Source organism: Phocoena phocoena, chromosome 1 (assembly GCF_963924675.1).
Source record: "Phocoena phocoena chromosome 1, mPhoPho1.1, whole genome shotgun sequence".
NCBI lineage: Eukaryota > Metazoa > Chordata > Mammalia > Artiodactyla > Phocoenidae > Phocoena > Phocoena phocoena.
In genome coordinates this window covers 150,515,421-150,535,006 of record NC_089219.1, presented here as the reverse complement: position 1 = coordinate 150,535,006, position 19,586 = coordinate 150,515,421, and the positions used below count along the sequence as shown (strand labels likewise).

General features: G+C 36.4%; 1 protein-coding gene across 1 annotated transcript in view; it reads left to right on the top strand.

Moving 5' to 3' along the window:
• Nucleotides 1-5: 5 nt before the first annotated feature.
• The window catches only part of LOC136118087 (C4b-binding protein alpha chain-like), a 39,111-nt gene continuing 19,530 nt past the window's right edge, over nt 6-19,586 (top strand). The window contains exons 1-6 of the mRNA XM_065871251.1: nt 6-115; nt 3,626-3,777; nt 4,746-4,931; nt 5,628-5,727; nt 18,534-18,619; nt 18,791-18,985. Coding sequence (XP_065727323.1) covers nt 6-115; nt 3,626-3,777; nt 4,746-4,931; nt 5,628-5,727; nt 18,534-18,619; nt 18,791-18,985 — 829 coding nt within the window. The remainder of the gene's footprint in view (nt 116-3,625; nt 3,778-4,745; nt 4,932-5,627; nt 5,728-18,533; nt 18,620-18,790; nt 18,986-19,586) is intronic.

The following is a 19,586-nucleotide window of genomic DNA, read 5'->3' as shown; positions in this document are numbered from 1 at the left end:
CCAGGATGGACCCCGCCGTGGGTGCCAGCTTTGCTGCTCTGGGTGCGACACTGGGTTTCACTGTTATCACGGGCCACAGTGAAGACCTGACCAAGACTCCTGGCCCAAGTCCAGCGTGTTTTCCTGTTCACCAGGGCTTAGCTAAAGTTCCCTGGAATTGCAGCCATTATAATTTTATATCATTATCATGATGATGTTTTGACTCTAGGAGTTCTCATTCTGTCAGAATCATGTTCCAACACCAGTTCTGTCACCCTTTTCCTTAACGTTTCTCATGAATTTTTACTATGTGCGGTCCATGCACCAAACCAAGCCCTCTCAGCAATTCTGGGAGACCTGTGTAGTTATTTTTATTTTATGAAAAAGGAAATTGAAGCTTAGAGGAGCTTAGAGGGCTGAGTATCTTGCCCATGGGTACACAGTTCCCATGTGGTGGAACCAGGTTTGAACCTGCATGGCCTGGGTCTGATTCCATGCCCAGGGTCTGGCCACATACTATCCTGCTGTGTCCCCAGCACTGTGTCTGTGGCCCTGTTACAAGACTGCATGATGTGAATCCCTCACCGCAGGGTAGGGTCTGTATGTGTGGCTGCCTTTTAGCTCCTGTCATAATCGGTGGTGTTTGTTTATTCCTTCCCTCCTTACTATCCTATGTTTTATGGTTGATGATATGATAACTTCGGGTTAAGGATGGGGAATAGCTGAGAGTAAAATCGCTAGGGTCTGTTCTTATTAAGATGTGCCTTTTTTTTTTTTTTTTTTTTTTTGCGGTACTTGGGCCTCTCACTGTTGCGGCCTCTCCCGTTGAGGAGCACAGGCTCCGGACGCGCAGGCTCAGCGGCCATGACTCACGGGCCCAGCCGCTCCGCGGCATGTGGAATCTTCCCGGACCAGGGCATGAACCCGTGTCCCCTGCATCGGCAGGCGGACTCTCAACCACTGCGCCACCAGGGAAGCCCAAGATGTGCCATTTTTAAAAATCAGCTAAAATCTGACCTTGACACAGCAAACACTGTAGGAATAGATATGGAACAGTGTTATTTTTCTTTAAAACATATTTTAGCACTAGGTGCTTTTGAGTGTAAATTCAACAAACATTTATTGAGCCCTTTGAATGAGGCACGGCGCTAGGTACCATGTAGGGCATGATTAAGAGCCCACCTTCTGACTTCAAGGAACTTATGGTCCAGTGGGGAAGACAGACTTCAGATGTCAGTTAAGCCAAGTCAGAATCAGAGTTATAAACACTCAATTGTAATTGGAAGTTGGAGTCTGGTCTGGAGGGTAGGAGGGGACATTGGAGAAGGGACTGCTAGAATAAGTAGGAATTAAAGAGGCAAGTGTGAGAGGGAAGATGATACGGGCAGGGGTAGGAGGTAAGAAAGTGTTTGGAAATGTCAGGGATCCAGGGTGTCCAGACCAGCTGGATTATAACTAAAAAGTTAATCACTGGAAACCAGTTTGGTGAATGCCCATTCCTGAAGGATCAGTTCACTGAAATCGATCTGTTGAATTTATCACATTATCAATCTACTTAATGTTGTTCTAAGATATATTCATTTTGAATACATTCAATGATTATAAATATTCTTTTTGAACATAGCGAATGAATATGTTCTTTGAAGCAGCATTTTCAGTATTTTTGTTACCTGCAACTGTCTCCAGTCTCATGAGACTGCTAGCACAGAAGGAGTAGAGACTAGAGATCAGGATGGAGGTATTAGGAAAAGAGAGAGGGGGAAACAAGAAAGGGGCTCAGAACCCTGGTCCTGGCTCTTCTCAATTCATTCAGTACAAATTCTGCAAACATATTTTTAGTAATCAATGTATTTGATAAATTGTTCAACAGGTTAAACTTATTTTTTGGTGGAATTGTTCTAGTGGCCATGTCCAGAGCTCATGGGATAGGATGTACGTGGGGTGGAGTTGCCCACAACTGACAGCAGGTGGAGGACTGAATGTGAGAACTGAGTTTTAGAAAGATAAGTTTAGATGAGTCCTTGCTCAGTGAAGAAGTTGGGGCCCTCCACATAGTGTGAAGGGCCACTATGAACTTTTTTCCCCTTAGTCTGGGACAGAAACATCTTTGAGGGAAATACTGAGGGGACTCCCTTTATCTAAATGGATATGCAATTAGTATGAATTATGGACACATGTGGAGCATAAGAATCGTGTGGATCTAACAGAAATATCAGAATAAAAGATGAAATTTAGTATTTCATTGGGACTTAACTTCATATATTCCTTTGAGGACAGAGACTATTTCTAATGTAAATTTAAGGTATACTGTTTATTTCCAGCGGGAACAGGAGTGTGGTGAAGAGAAAAACATCCTTCATGATTTTGCTTTAAATATGTCTTTAAATAGTCTGATTAAGTAATGAAAGTACATTTGTCCCATATATTTTTATTTTTGTTTATATATCTATATATATCTACATATATCTATAGCTATAGATAAAATGATTTTTTTCCAAAACTGCAAATTGCTTGGTTTATTGCCTTGGTTGACAGTTGTCATGAGGAACTCCCAATGTTATACATACTGATCCAACTTTTTTTCTCTATCTTATCATTTTCTGCTTTAAAGATTTTTTTGAACTATTATTATTTTAATAAAAAAATATTTTTGGCTGCATTTGGTCTTTGTTGCTGCGTGTGGGCTTTCTCTAGTTGCGGCAAATGGGGGCTACTCTTCTTTATGGTGTGCAGGCTTCTCATTGTGGTGGTTTCTCTTGTTGTGGAGCATGGACTCTAGGCACACGGGCTTCAGTAGTTGTGGCACACGGGCTCAGTAGTTATGGCTTGCAGGCTCTAGAGCATGGGCTCAGTAGTTGTGATGCACGGGCTTAGTTGCTCCGTGGCATGTGGGATCTTCCTGGACCAGGGATCTAGTCCGTGTCCCCTGCATTGGCAGGAAGATTCTTAACCACTGCGCCACCAGGGAAGTCCTGTTTTGTTTTGTTTTACATTTGTTTCCTTTTCTCTAACTCCTCTGCTGTTTCCTTTGTCAGATCATCTTTGTGGCTCACCTGGCCAATCACAATTGTCTTCTTAATCAACCTCTCCATTTCTCCTCTCTGTTCACTTCAATCTATCATGTATGCATCCACTCTAGTGATCTTAAAGCACAATAATGTGTCACTCTAAGGACATACTAAAAACAAATAAAGCAAAACCAAAATCTAAACAACAAACAATGGCTCTTACTCCCCAAAGAATAGTGTCCATAAGTTCCTAACCTTGGCCCTTACAACCCATTCAGACACACCTATGAGCTGCCTCCTACTTAACAACCATCTCCAACACCTTACTTTGCAGCCAAATTGTAGTGTTATCTACTGCTCCCCCAATTTGCCCTGCATCCATTTTCTAACATTTACAGCATACCTGACTCAGATTCATCCCCCTCCCATCTCTCCACTTGGAATTAATCTCTCTTAAGAGCAGAGTGCTTCTGCAGAGGTTAACACCCACTGTTTAGTGTTGTAACATTTGTGCACCTATCTTTTCTTTCACTCTAGGCTGTAATTTCTTCAAGACGTGGATCCCATAGTATTGATCTTAGTGCTTTATGACAAATAGGAATTCAATGATTGTTTATTAAATTGAGTTTTTTCAGCAGAAAAGTGTCGGCGAAGCAACAGAGAGCTCCAGTTATGATCCCTCATAGAAAGGGGACAATGGCATCTTGGCCTTTCTCTGGACCCTGGAGAGTCTCTGATCCAATTCTGTTCCAAGTGACCTTGGTTGCTGCTCTGTTGGCTACTGTTCTTGGTGAGTAATAGGGAGACAAGTTCAGATTGTCAACAAACATTCAAGATCATCTACTCATTCACTTTCAAGACTAGCGGAGAGCTGATTAAGCTTTTAGCAGAAATCCAGCTTCAGCAACAAAGGGTTTATTTGATCAGAAGTTTGGAATTTATTTGGAATTCTGAACTTAAGGGGATTTGGAATTATTTAGAATATAGAGGGAATTTGCTTTACCCATAAAAGAGTCCATTTTCCCTTAGAATTTCTTCTCCAGGAATTTCCAAAACTATTTGTCCCCAACAAAGACTTGAAACAAATCTGTATTATCTGTCAGCCTGACTAAACAATCTTCACTGTCTGTGGGTTTATCCAGAATGGACAGGGGAAGTATATTATTCTACTGTGGCTCCTGAAAGGTAAATCAGCCCTATAGTTCATTCTTGCAGGCAAAGCAGGATGAAGATTTTTATGCTTCAAGGGCTCTATATGTCTCCCTTCAGATTACTCAAAATCCAAAGGGTACAAAAAAGTACAAATGAGAAATGTTATTCTCATCCTTCTCCCAGCCACCCAGTTTCTGTTCCCTGAGTCAACCTATGTTACATAATGTTATTATTAATGAAATAATGTTTCTGTTGAAGGAAATTGTAGGACATCTGGATTTGCATGGATATATCTGAGTCAGCAGATATGGGGAAACTGATAGGCTGATGAAATCATGTCTGCCATCCTTTTAAGTTAAATCATCTCATTTACAGGAGAGAAGGGGTGAAAAATTTATGGCTTTTATCAGGATCATTGTCATTAATCAACAAACATGTATTACTAATTACTCACTGGATTCACTGAACAGTGGGGATAATAGGAGTTACTATTTTTCTTGATTAGAGGAGAAAAGAATGGTTCCTGCTCTAAAGTAACGCTACTGAAATTTTAAGATGCTGTGTCCCAAGCTATAACTTTTGGTGTTTTGTCATTTTGGTGTCCAGGCAATTGTGGTCCTCCACCTTATTTACAATTTGCTTCTCCAATAAATGAGTTGAATGAGACAGAGTTCGAAACTGGAGCTACTCTGAAATACAGCTGCCGCCCTGGCTACAGTAGGACAAGTTCAAGAAGTTACTTTATTACCTGTGACTCAACAGGCAGTTGGAAATACAGGGAATTCTGTGTCAGTAAGTATGAACATTTATTTTTCTTATTTGTGCTTTTTACTTCTTTGCAAATTTATCTCAGGAACTAAGCTTTATGAATGCAAATGAGTGTCTTTGGTCACTAAGAAACAATTCGGTTTGTCAGTTACTGATTTCAATGTACACATGTGTGCCACTTTTTGAAAAACATAAACAAACAAATGAATAAAACAAAAAAATTGGGAGCCACCTAGTTGCATTGGAAAATGTCTATCCTTTACAATATATTCATTAAGAAATTTTTTTTGGAAGTGAACTACAAATTCAATTTTAGTACGTTGAAAACTAGATTCACTCTATAAAATTATAAAAAGTTATGTTGCTAGAAAATGGCAATGCAGTTTTCAAAGAAACCTCACCCCAAATATATGCTGTGTTTGGAAGAAGATGCTGTGATTCACTTAGTTGAGAATAAATTCTGTGATGTTTTTCCAGTAGTAGGGGTATACACACACAATCTATACTTTTTTTGTTTCTTTTGTGACCAAGGACATGCATTTTGAGTGGCTTAAGTTCAAAGTACACACTGGAGATGTAGAATGGAGCTTAGCTCCCTGGTCCATGTGTTAAATCCTGGGCCATAGACTTCATTGCCACAGTGATCCATCAGCTCTCTTTTCTAATGCCATATCCATGAGTACATGTAATCACTAATCATCATTTTAACTTTTCTCTCAGAGAAACGATGCGGAAACCCAGGAGAATTACTTAACGGGCAAGTGACAGCTAAGACAGATTATTCTTTTGGATCACAAATAGAATTCAGCTGTTCAGAAGGGTGAGTGAGAGGCAAGCTAGAGACGATACTTTTCTTTTAAATTAATTTTTAAAAAATAGCTAATGTATTCATATATTAAAAAAAAGATATGAAAAGGTATACATTGAGAATTCTCACTTCCAGTCCATTGCCATTGCACCATTCCTTTCCATCCTTAAACAGGGATCCACCTTTACTGGCTTCTTATGTACCTTTTCAGTGTTTGCTTTTACATATACAAGCTAAGAAATTAGTATATATTTTTATTTTGCACCTTTCCAATAAGAAAAGTAGTTTTGAATCTTGCTTTATTTTTTACTTACCAATATAAACAGGAGATATCTCTATGTTTGTGCATAGAGAGGTCTCTCATTAATTCCCTTTTACAACTGCATAGAATTTTATTGTGTGATGTATCATGGATTAGTAATCTCTTTGATGGATCCATGAATATTTCCAATCTTTTGCTGTTCTAAACTATTCTCTAATACATAACCTTGTACATATAAGTCATATCTGTAGGGTAAATTCCCAAGGTGGGATTCCTGGGTCAAAGAATACATATATTTGAAAATTTGAAAGTTATTTCCAAATTGCTCTCTGTAGGAGTTACATGGTTTTGCAGAGTATACAAATGTCTGTCTCTCCATAAACTTTCCAACTAAGTGTGCTGTCAAACTTTCAAACCTTGTAAAAATTTTGAAAAATTTCCTATTTTAGAGGTAACAATGAAATCTTACTATAGTTTAAATGTATACTTCACTTATTCTGAGCAAAATTGAGCATATTTTAATATGTTCAAGAGATGTTTACACTTTTTGTGAATTACTTGGCATGTACTTTGCCTCTTTTTTCTATTAACCTGTTGACCATTTTATTCTTAATTTCTAAGATATATATGTACACATATTCACATGAATCTATGTGTATTAGGGTTTAGAACTTGTTTCTGATATGAGCTGCAACTTTTTCCCCAAGTATATTATTTTTCTTTTGACTTGGCTTTGGTACGTTTTTTCTTGAAGAGAAATTTCTTTATGTTGTCAAATTTATCAGTCTTCCTTTTAAAAAGGCTTCTGAATTTCAGGTCTTAATTTAAAAGGTCTTCCCAAATACAAGATTTTGAACTATTTGCCTAGATTTCTTCTACTGCTTTTTATGCTTTCATATTTTTTTAATATTTAAAGCTTTGATCCATTTGGAGTCATTATAGAGTATACAGTATGAGGTACATGTCCCAGTCTGTATTTTTCCATATGGCTTTCCTATTATCCATACATTATTTATTAAAAAGTCTATCTTCAATTTACTGATAGGAGAGTGTTTTTTGATACTATATGAAATTCTTATATATATCTGGGTTTATTTCTGGACTTTCTAGTCAATGCTGTTGTTTTGCCTATACATTAATATACACATTTCACAGTCATCTACTTACTGATGTTTTATAATATGCTTTAATGATAATATGGGTAGTCCTATCTTATTACCTTTCTTTTCTAGGATTTTCCTGACAATATGTATTTGTATATTTTTCTATGTGAACTTTAAAGTTAGGCATATTTAAAAATCAGTGTTGGACATGGAGGCTAAACAATACATTGCTAAATAAACAAGAGATCACTGAAGAAATCAAAGAGGAAATAAAAAAATACTTAGAGACAAATTACAATGAAAAAACAACGATCCAAAACCTGTGGAATGCAGCAAAAGCAGTTCTAAGAGGGAAGCGTATAGCAATACAAGCCTACATCAAGAAACAAGAAAAATTTCAAATAAACAGTCTAACATTACACCTAAAGGAACTAGAGAAAGAAGAACAAACAAAACCCAAAGTTAGCAGAAGAAAAGAAATAAAGATCAGAGCAGAAAAAATGATATAGAACAAAGAAAACAATAGCAAGGGTCAATAAAACTAAAAGCTGGTTCTTTGAGAAGATAAACTAAATTGATAAACCATTAGCCAGGCTCATCAAGAAAAAGAGGGAGAGGACTCAAATCAATAAAATTAGAAATGAAAAAGGAGAAGTTACAACAGACACCGCAGAAATACAAAGCATCCTAAGAGGCTACTACAAGCAACTCTATGCCAATAAAATGGACAACCTGGAAGAAATGGACAAATTCTTAGAAAGGTATAAACTTCCAAGACTGAACCAGGAAGAAATAGAAAATATGAACAGACCAATCACAAGCACTGAAATTGAAACTATGATTAAAAATCTTCCAACAAACAAAAGTCCAGGACCAGGTGGTTTCACAGATGAATTCTATCAAACATTTAGAGAAGAGCTAACACCCATCCTTCTCAAACTCTTCCAAAAACCTGCAGAGGAAGGAACACTCCCAAACTCATTCTATGAGGCCACCATCACCCTGATACCCAAACCAGACAAAAATACTACAAAAAAAGAAAATTACAAACTAATGTCACTGATGAATACAGATGCAAAAATCCTCAACAAGATACTAGCAAACAGAATCCAACAACACATTAAAAAGATCATACACCATGATCAAGTGGGATTTATCCCAGGGATACAAGGATTCTTCAATATATGAAAATCAATCAATGTGATATACCATATTAACAAACTGAAGAAGAAAAACCATATAATCATCTCAATAGATGCAGAAAAAGCTTTTGACAAAATTTAACACCCATTTACGCTAAAAACTCTCCAGAAAGTGGGCATAGAGGGAACCTACCTCAACATAATAAAGGCCATATATGACAAACCCACAGCAAACATCATTCTCAATGGTGAAAAACTGAAAGCATTTCCTAGAAGGTCAGAAATAGACAAGGATGTCCACTCTCGCCACTGTTATTCAACATAGTTTTGGAAGTCCTAGCCACGGCAATCAGAGAATAAAAAGAAATAAAAGGAATACAAATTGGAAAAGAAGAAGTAAAACTGCCACTGTTTGCAGATGACATGATACTATACATAGAAAATCCTAAAGATGCCACCAGAAAACTTCTAGAGCTAATCAATGAATTTGGTAAGGTTGCAAGATACAAAATTAATGCACAGTAATCTCTTGCATTCCTATACACTTATGATGAAAAATCAGAAAGAGAAATTAAGGAAAAAATCCCATTTACCATTGCAACAAAAAGAATAAAATACCTAGGAATAAACCTACCTCGGGAGACAAAAGACCTGTATGCAGAAATCTATAAGACACTGATGAAAGAGAGTAAAGATGATGCCAACAGATGGAGAGATATACCATGTTCTTGGATTGGAAGAATCAATATTGTGAAGATGACTGTACTACTCAAAGCAATCTACAGTTTCAGTGCAATTCCTATCAAATTACCAATGGCATTTTTTACAGAACTAGAACAAAAAGTCTTAAAATTTGTATGGAGACACAAAAGACCCTGAACAGCCAAAGCAGTCTTGAGGGGAAAAAATGGAGCTGGAGGAATCAGACTCCCTGACTTTAGGCTATATTACAAAGCTACAGTGATCAAGACAATATAGTACTGGCACAAAAACCGAAATATTGATCAATGGAAGAGGATAGAAAGCCCAGAGATAAACCCACGCACCCATGGTCAACTAATCTATGACAAAGGAGGCAGTAATGTACAGTGGAGAAAGGACAGCCTCTTCAATAAGTGGTGCTGGGAAAACTGGACAGCTACATGTAAAAGAATGAAATTAGAACACTCCCTAACACCATACACAAAAATAAACTCAAAATGGATGAGACCTAAATGTGGGACCAGACACTATAAAACGGTTATAGGAAAACATAGGAAGAACACTCTTTGACATAAATCACAGCAAGATCTTTTTTGATCCACCTCCTAGAGAAATGGAAATAAAAACAAAAATAAACAAATGAGACCTATGAAACTTCAAAGCTTTTGCACAGCAAAGGAAACCATAATCAAGACGAAAAGGCAACCCTCAGAATGGAAGAAAATATTTACAAACGAATCAACAGACAAAGGATTAATCTCCAAAATGTATAAACAGCTCATGCAGCTCAATATTAAAAAAACAAACAACCCAATAAAAAAAGTGGCAGAAGACGTAAATAGACATTTCTCCAAAGAGGACATACAGATGTCCGAGAAGCACATGAAAAGCTGCTCAGCATCACTAATTATTAGAGAAATACAAATCAAAACTACAATGAAGTATCACCTCACACCAGTTAGAATGGGCATCATCAGAAAATCTGCCAACAAGAAATGCTGGAGATGGTGTGGAGAAAAGGGAACCCTCTTGCACTGTTGGTGGGAATGTAAATTGATACAGCCACTATGGAGAACATTATAGAGCTTCCATAAAAAACTAAAAATAGAATTACCATATGACCCAGCAATCCCACTACTGGGCATATACCCAGAGAATACCATAATTCATAAAGACATATGCACCCCAGTGTTCATTGCAGCACTATTTACAATATCCAGGTCATGGAAGTAACCTAAATGCCCATCAACAGATGAATGGATAAAGAAGATGTGGTACATATATACAATGGAATATTACTCAGCCATAAAAAGGAACAAAAGTGGGTCATTTGTAGAGGCATGGATGGACCTAGAGACTGTCATACAGAGTGAAATAAGTCAGAAAGAGAAAAACTAATATCACATATTAATGCATATATGTGGAACCTAGAAAAATGGTATAGATGAACCGGTTTGCAGGGCAGAAATAGAGACACAGATGTAGAGAACAAACGTATGGATACCAAGGGGGGAAACTGGTTGGGGGTGGTGGTAGTGTGATGAATTGGGAGATTAAGATTGACATATATACACTAATATGTATAAAATGGAAAATAAGAACCTGCTGTATAAAAAATAGATTAAGTTAAATTAGAATAAAAGAAAAAAATCAGTGTTGGATTAGCTTTTAACTTAATTTTAGGAGAATAGATTTTTTTTTTTTTTTTTTTTTTTTGCAGTACATGGGCCTCTCACTCTTGTGGCCTCTCCCATTGCGGAGCACAGGCTCCGGACGCGCAGGCTCAGCGGCCATGGCTCACAGGCCCAGCTGCTCCGCGGCATGTGGGATCTTCCCAGACCGGGGCACGAACCCGTGTCCCCTGAATCGGCAGGCGGACTCCCAGCCACTGCGCCACCAGGGAAGCCTGATTTTTTTTTTTTTTAAATGTTGAGTCTCCCTTGACAAGAATATGTTATTGTAGGGAAGGGAAAACTTTCCCTTTGCCCTCTTAGGGTCTCTGACTAGGCTTGAGAATTAAATTAACATAGATTAATAGGAGAAAAGTATATCAATCTTACTTTTATACGTACATGGGAGCCTTCACAGGAAAATGAAGAACCTCAAAGTGGTTGGGCCTAAGTGCTTCTATATTAGATTGGTGAAAGAATAGTAATTGTGGAAAAGTATCAAAATATATAGGGAGACTAAAGGGAGATAAGCATTATTTTTAACAAGGCCTTCAGTACAGATTTCTCTGTGAAATCAATACTCCATCTCTGGTGACAAAAATGTTCTTTCCTCCTGGTATAGAAAAGGCATCTTTCACTTGGGAGTTTGATCTGCTTTCAGGAAGAAAAGGGGAGGTCAGGAACCTCTTCTTGCATCTGCTGATTTTCAGGTGTCTTTAGCTGAAAATAATCCTGATGCCAAAGTGGCCTATTTTGGGGTGGCATGTTCTGCCCCATTCATTTTAGTGTTTTTCTCTTGTTTCTTCAGGAATGTTTCAACATTATCTTAACATAGATTTTGCATTTCTTGAAGTGTTTGAACCTAGGCATTTTATTTTTGCTATTTTAAATTGGGTCTTTTCTTCCATTAAATATTCTAACATTATATATATATATATATATATATATATATATATATATATATATATATATATATATATATATATACTATTGATTTCTGCATGTTAACTTTTTGAATTCTTTTATTATTTATAATAGTCTTACAGTTGAATTCTCTTGGGATTACCCAGTTTGCAATCATATCCTCTGCAAATAGTGATTATTTTACCTCTTACTTTCCATTTTTTATGTTTCTTTTATTTTATTTTTCTTATCTATTTATATCAGTTAGTTATATTAGTCAGGACTCATTCAGAGAAATAGAAATATAAATAATATTATATCTGTTTCATATATAAATGTATATAAAAAAACCCAACCAGTTAGGGTTAGGGTTAGGGTTATATATACATAAATATAAAATAAAGGATTTACTACAGGAATCTGACTTGATACAGTACTGGCAGCTGGTGAAACAGTGTAGAGGAGGCTGTTTCTTCTATGTTTGCTAACGTGGCCTGAGGTCCGCAGGGCAGGCAGTCAAAAAGGGAAGGTGAATGTGAAGTGGGAGATGCAAAACCAAAATGGGACCCACATGGTTGAGTGGAGTATAGACTGGAAGTCACAGTATGGATTAGAGTATACCCATGAGTATTGACTGGGGTTCACATTGTTCTTTCACTGCCTCTTAGCCTTCAGCTTCAAAGATGGGAATGTCTTGTAGAAGCTGTTGCCCTTCCCCACAGTGCTAACATACTTGGATCAGGAGTTGGAGTACATGAAGGAGGACATCCTCCAGGAGCTGGGTTTGCTGTCGTCCTGGCTGTGCCCAATGCCAACAAGGTGATAGCACAGAGAAGCAACAATATGTGTGAACTGCAGTCACGTCTTGTGCTCTGCTCTGATCTTTCAAGCATATACAGAACTTGGGTATTAATTCACTTCCATCGTCTCTTATGGACAACACTAACTTGGCGCTATGCATGGAAGAAAATTCTGGAAAAAGTAATTTCTGCTTAGTTAAGTTGACATAATTTGAATCAACCAGGGTCCATCCCTTGTCAAATTTGGTATTTATATGCACTTGTTTTAACCATACTTAGCTTAACTTCCAGATAAAAGCAATAGCAAAATTATGCTTCCAACTTACATAATACAACTATACCTCATAAAACTGAAAACATGCTAACTCTCTCCCCCAAAGACGATCCTCTTTAAGCAAAGTCATACCTCCCTGTTGATATCCTGTAATTTAAATACTGAGATATAAGCTAAACTACTATTAACACATCTTGTTTAGATGTTAGAGGAATGAAAAAATAAAGAGAAAAAATTTAATTTAGACCAAATCTATTCATATGAAAATAAGAAAGAAATGTTTATAACTATTATGGTTCTTATTTCTGCAACTGGTCATGTGGTTGTAGTTAGTATTTATAACTACCTGCTTCTATTACTCATTCCATATCCACTTTACCCTCAGTCACCACTTCATCTGATCGTGGTTCCTTGCGTAATGGGATCACCTGAACTTTTTTTTTTTTTTTCGGTACGCGGGCCTCTCACTGCTGTGGCCTCTCCCGTTGCGGAGCACAGGCTCCGGACGTGCAGGCTCAGTGGCCATGGCTCACAGGCCCAGCCACTCCGCGGCATGTGGGATCGTCCCGGACCGGGGCACGAACCCGTGTCCCCTGCATTGGCAGGCGGACCCTCAACCACTGCACCACCAGGGAAGCCCTGAACTTTTATTCTTGAAGGGTCTGGGCCATTAGCAGTCCTGCCTGTATTGGGTTGTTATAGTTTTCATTGACTTTAATTAGAGAGCATGAAAATAGTACAAAAAGGTGCCCAGGAAATCTCCCTGCATTCCAGACGTATACATCATCACCTTTGTTGCTTTTAAGCAACCCAATTTCCCATGGCTAATCAGTCAGGAAAGTAACACCCTTCTTTGTCTGTTTATTCATTTGCTTGAGGAACCAGACTTGATGAGACCCAAATTCAAGTTTAATTTGCCAGGTAATTTGCCAGATAAAATACAGGATTCCTGGTTTAATTCTAGTGCAAGTATGTCCCATGCAATACTTGGGGCATGCTTATATTAAAAAATGTTTATTGTTTACCTGAAATTCATGTTTAACTAGGCATCCTGGTTATTTATTTGCTAAATTGAGCAAACTTAGTTTAATGGAACTTTTGCTGTGTTAAATGGTAGAAGCATTCCTCCATTGGTTACTAAGACTTCTGGACTAACAGAGAATATTACTTGTATTATTTCTACTTTTTAGAATTTGTTAAGGTTTCTACATTTTAGAATATTATGTACTTCATAATATATAATCAATTTTAATTGATATTCCATAGGCACTTGAAACGAAGTTACATTGTTTACTCTTAGTATACAGACTTTGATATATACATAAGAGGTATACTTTATTTATTAGCTCTTTTGAATCTTTAATTATGCTTTCCTTTATATATCTCAAGCTTAAAGATAAGAATTAAAGTAAATTAATTTCATAATTATTTAATATCACAAAAATTCTTGATAAATAATAGCATACTTTTCTTATGTCCCATGTATTTTCCCATTGCGGAGCACAGGCTTCGGACACACAGGCTCAGCAGCCATGGCTCACAGGCCCAGCCGCTCTGTGGCACGTGGGATCTTCCCGGACCGGGGCACGAACCTGTGTCCCCTGCATCGGCAGGCGGACTCTCAACCACTGTGCCACCAGGGAAGCCCCGACCCATGTATTTTTTTTATTAAAATTGCTACTACATTTTTTGGTACATAAATATTTATAGCTCTTCACTGCAAATCGAAATCTTTAACACCTTAATATGCCCGTTTTGTGTAATTTAAGGATCTTGATTCTGATGTCCAGTTCATAGGATATTAAAACCAGTATCCCTTATTTTCTTTTTGTTTGCATTTGCTTTATATAACTTTGCCCCTCCTTTTGTTTTTAACCTATCTGAGGTACTTTTAGATTTGTCTCCTGTATACAGCATAGAGTCGAATTTTGTTGCAACTAAAAGGTCTTTTTCTTTCAAAAGGAGACAAGTCCAATTACATTTATTGATATTAGTGATACTTATAGGTTTAATTTTCTCATATTATTTCATATTTTGTACTATATATGTGCAGTTATATATATATATATATTTAGGAGAGTTCAAAATTTGATTCTAGTGGTTACCTGTATATAATTATTATATCTTTATATAATTAGATATACGTTTAAATACCTTCTTTATTTCTATCTTTATTTTTAAACTTGTTCCTTGTTATAAGTAACAGTAAACTTATCTTGTACTCTCTCCTTCCCTCCCCACCCCTCTGTCTTTTCAACCAGTAAATTTATGTCATTTGTATTATCTTAGTGTTTACTTTGTATTCAACATTAATGTTAAGTACTTATATATGTCTATAGCTTGATTTTACTTCCAGCACTTACAGATGAGGCAATCAATGAGTTTGGTTTTTTTCCACTCTGTCCCTCATCTCCTTTTCTTTTTTTTTTTTTTTTTACAATTATCCATTTTATTTATAGGCATTTACTTATTAAGGAAAGATACTAAAGAGCACTAGACCAACTGTGAAATCACTTAGAAAGTTCTATGAGAGCAGAAACCATATGGACTATTTCCATTTCATCCTACCACCACTATACTCCCCCCAACTCAGGACCTGTGGCTTAAAGATTTTTTTTTTTGCACACAGAGGTTATTCTAAACATAGTGATTGCAGACTGCAACAACAAGGCTGTGACTCTAGACTCTTACTCCATGAATACATCATGGCTTTTTGTTCTCAAGATATATTACCAAGATGAAATGGCCTAAATTGTTTATATATTACAATTAAACCCAACAATCACTTTGCATTGAGAAAGCCAAGTAATTTTATATTAAATAGTAAATAGGCTTAAAATGACCTTTGGGATTGGAAGGGCTCAAACTGATAAAATTGAAAGTTACAGCCTATCTTAGTGTCCCATAATCTCTTAGGATTATTCAAAAGCAATGCTTAAGTATACATAGTAAGGGAAATAAACAATTATAGAGAAAGAAGAGAAAAAATGAGTGTGGTTAAAAGTTATCCTACATTAAAAGAATTTTAATATCCTGCATTTCATGCATCTGTAATGAAACCACAATTTTGTAGGTGTTTCATTCTTTTAAGATGAAAAGGTTTTTAATATATATTTGGACAAAGAATGATATCTATATCCATGTATCTATATATCTATATCTCATATAGATATATGTGCTGGTTTTTAAATGAGTAAAGATAAGCTATATTGACATAGTGAAGAATGTGCCAGTTTTGGCAATACAGAAGGACTGAATAGAAAAAGCATTTAAATTTAAATCAGTAAACTACACTTCTGGTTCTAACACAAACTGTGTAATCCTAAACAGATCAAACTAACTCTTTGTAGGTCCTTTCCTTCTCTGTGTTTCCTACTCAGAGAAGTTCCTTTAGCATTTGTTGTAGAGAGGGTTTGGTGGTGCTGAATTCTCTTAGCTTTTGCTTGTCTGTAAAGCTTTTGATTTCTCCATTGAATCTGAATGAGATCCTTGCCTGGTAGAGTAATCTTGGTTGTAGGTTCTTCCCTTTCATCACTTCAAGTATATCATGTCACTTCCTTCTGGCTTGTAGAGTTTCTTTTGAGAAATCAGCTGTTAACCTTATGGGAGGTCCCTTGTATTTTATTTGTCATTTTTCCCTTGCTGCTTTCAATAATTTTTCTTTGTCTTTAATTTTTGCCAATTTGATTACTATGTGTCTCAGCGTGTTTATCCTTGGGTTTATCTTGTATGGGACTCGTTGTGCTTCCCAGATTGGGTGGCTATTTCCTTTTCCATGTTAGGGAAGTTTTCGACTATAATCTCTTCAAATATTTTCTTGGGTCCTTTCTCTCTCTCTTCTCCTTCTGGGACCCCTATAATGTGCATGTTGTTGTGTTTAATGTTGTCCCAGAGGTCTCTTAGGCTGTCTTCATTTCTTTTCATTCTGTTTTCTTTATTCCATTCTGCAGCAGTGAATTCCAACATTCTGTCTTCCAGGTCACATATCCATTCTTCTGCCTCAGTTATTCTGCTATTGATTCCTTCTAGTGTAGCTTTCATTTCAGTAATTGTATTGTTCATCTCTGTTTGTTTGTTCTTTAATTCTTCTAGGTCTTTGTTAAACATTTCTTGCATCTTCTTGATCTTTGCCTCCATTGTTTTTCTGAGGTCCTGGATCATCTTCACTATCATTATTCTGAACTCTTTTTCTGGAAGGTTGCCTATCTCCACTTTATTTAGTTGTTTTTCTGGGGTTTTATCTTGTTCCTTCATCTGGTACATAGTCCTCTGCCTTTTCATCTTGTCTATCTTTCTGTGAATGTGGTTTTTGTTCCACAGGCTGCAGGATTGTAGTTCTTCTTGCTTCTGCTGTCTGTCCTCTGGTGGATCTCCTATTTTTGTTAATTATATCATCTCAACTTGTCAGAGCACATAACATTTATATTTCATTCAGTCATTCTTAACCACACCTTTTTGTCTTAGATCTGCATGCTCAGTACTATCAGTTGTTTTTTGTTTTTGTTTTTGCTAGTTTCTCCTGTAATCTCTGGGTTGGCTATAGTTTGTCCTCTGGTGATTTCCAAGGAAAAGTCTCTGAGTAAAAATTACTGTTGAATTATTGCAGCTTTAAATACTGTCTGAGGCTTTGCTACTTAAAAGATAATGTGGCTGGATATAAAGTCCTTGGCTCATACTTTCTTTTCTTGAATATCTTATAGATATTGCTGTGTCTGTTTTTCTGGAGGATGTTGCTTTAGAGAACTCTGGGTTTTTTACTCTTATATGTGACTTAGTCTTTGCTTGGCTGTCCAAAGATATTCTGTATCTTTTAAATCTAGTAATCCTACTCTTAGTTGTTTTGATATGGACAATTTGGTTCAATTTTTCGTTGCTATATGGTGTACAATTTAAAAATGTAGATTAAAATATTATTTTATTTCTGTAACACTTACCAGAAGTATATCTAAAGATAGCTATTTTGTTCTGTTTTGTGTTCCTTCTTTAGGTTGTCCAATTAAGTATATGTTGATTCTCCTATGCTTGTCATATATATCTAACATTTTTTCTCCACTTTTTGGATATTATTGTTTCATTTTGTTTGATTTTCTCATGTTTCCCTTACTGTGTATGGCTCCCAAGAGGGAAAGTGAGAAGATTCAGAACTAACATCCTGTTGGAACACCAAAGTGTTCCTATTGGAGTAACCAAAAACAACACTTTTCACTTGATTTCCTGGCTAGGTTAGAAAAATTACATTTTTAAGAAATTTCAAGATAAAGAAATGCTTAATTCTTATTGTAGTTTACCTTAGTAAAATTACTATTAAATTATCATTAAAAAGTTATTAGTAAATAAATTTCAGGGCCTCTTAGATTGCTGAAGGTAACATTTATATTCGTGTTCAGTCACATTATAGGTTTATTCCTTGATAATAGTACAATTTGAAATTGTACTAATGATGCTTTTTTTTTTTTTTTCTGTAACTCATATGGGGTAGTAAAACAAACTGAAGAAAGCTTAGGACGTGTCAAGAGCCATAGAAATGGGGGGTCATGAAGTGGGAGTTAATGGTGTATGAGAGAGGGCAAGCATCTGGACATCAGGAGGTGGCAAAGCAGAGGACAAGAGAGTTTGGCGCCAGTAATCTGGCTGGTACACTCATCCAAAGAAAATTGCAGAACACACTCAAATGAGTCTTTTACTCTACATTGTCCTGCTTGAGCTCTGAATGAACTCCATGCCTGATATCTAGTCAGCGTCCAATAATAGATTACAGAATAAAAGAACAAGTGAACACACACATCTCATTGCAGTGATAACATTTTACAAAATGGAGTTCTCAATAGGAAATGTTACCTGAAAAAACATTATTTCTCCATTTTTAATATTGAGTAATAAATCCATTTGTTCAGACTCCTTTATTCAAATTAATTTATAGTAGGAATAATTCCATTAAAATCTTTGATCCTATCTTACTCAGGTATATCTTAACTGGCTCAGCCACTAGTTTTTGTGAGATCCAAGATAAAGGAGTTGGCTGGAGTGATCCTCTCCCCATTTGCGAAAGTAAGTAAAGACTTTTTTTGACTTGCCTCTAAACCTAAACCATGTTATGTAATAAAACTCCTGTGCATCTTTGCTGCTTCTTATACCCTTCATTAGAATTTGCATCATGAATGTTAGATTTGTAAGGATGCTTTCCCTAATTATTTCTTCCTCTTCACTCACTCATCTCAGTTGTCAAGTGTGAGCCTCCTCCAGCCATCAGCAATGGGAAGCACAATGGTGGAGATGAAGACTTCTACACTTATGGCTCTTCTGTCACCTACAGCTGTGACCCTGACTTCTCAATGTTAGGCACAGCCTCCATTTCTTGCAGACTGGAAAATAAGACAATAGGTGTCTGGAATCCAAGCCCTCCTATTTGTAAAAGTAAGTCATAAAGATGAATTTTGGTTTGAATTTTTTGTTTAAAAGAAAAAGGAAGGTAAATGTATTGGGGGAAGTGAAATGATTCAAAGACAAACTAATTATTGCAATGATGCAGTCATTTTTTTGGTAAACTGCTGCTTATGCATGACGTACCAGTATGTGGTAATAAATAACACTGATATCTCATTGGCTTTGTGAAGTAAAAGGTTTTTTTTTAAAATTAAAGTATCAATATAATTGACTCACAATATTATATTAGTTTCAGGTATACTACACGGTGATTTGATATTTTTATACAGTACAAAATGATCACCACAAATCTGGTTACCATCTGTCACCTTACACTATTACAATATTATTGACTATATTCTTTATGCTGTATGTTACATCTTGAGATGTATTTATTTTATAGCTGAAAGTTTGTACCCCTTAATTCCCTTCATCTATTTTGCTTTGCACCCCCTTCCGCCCTGCCACTTCCCTTCCTTGTGGTGACCAACAATTTGTTCTCTGTATCTATGAGTCTGTTTCTGTTTTATGTTTGTTTTGTTTTAGATTCCACACATAATTGAAATCACGTATTTGTCTTTCTCTGCCTGAC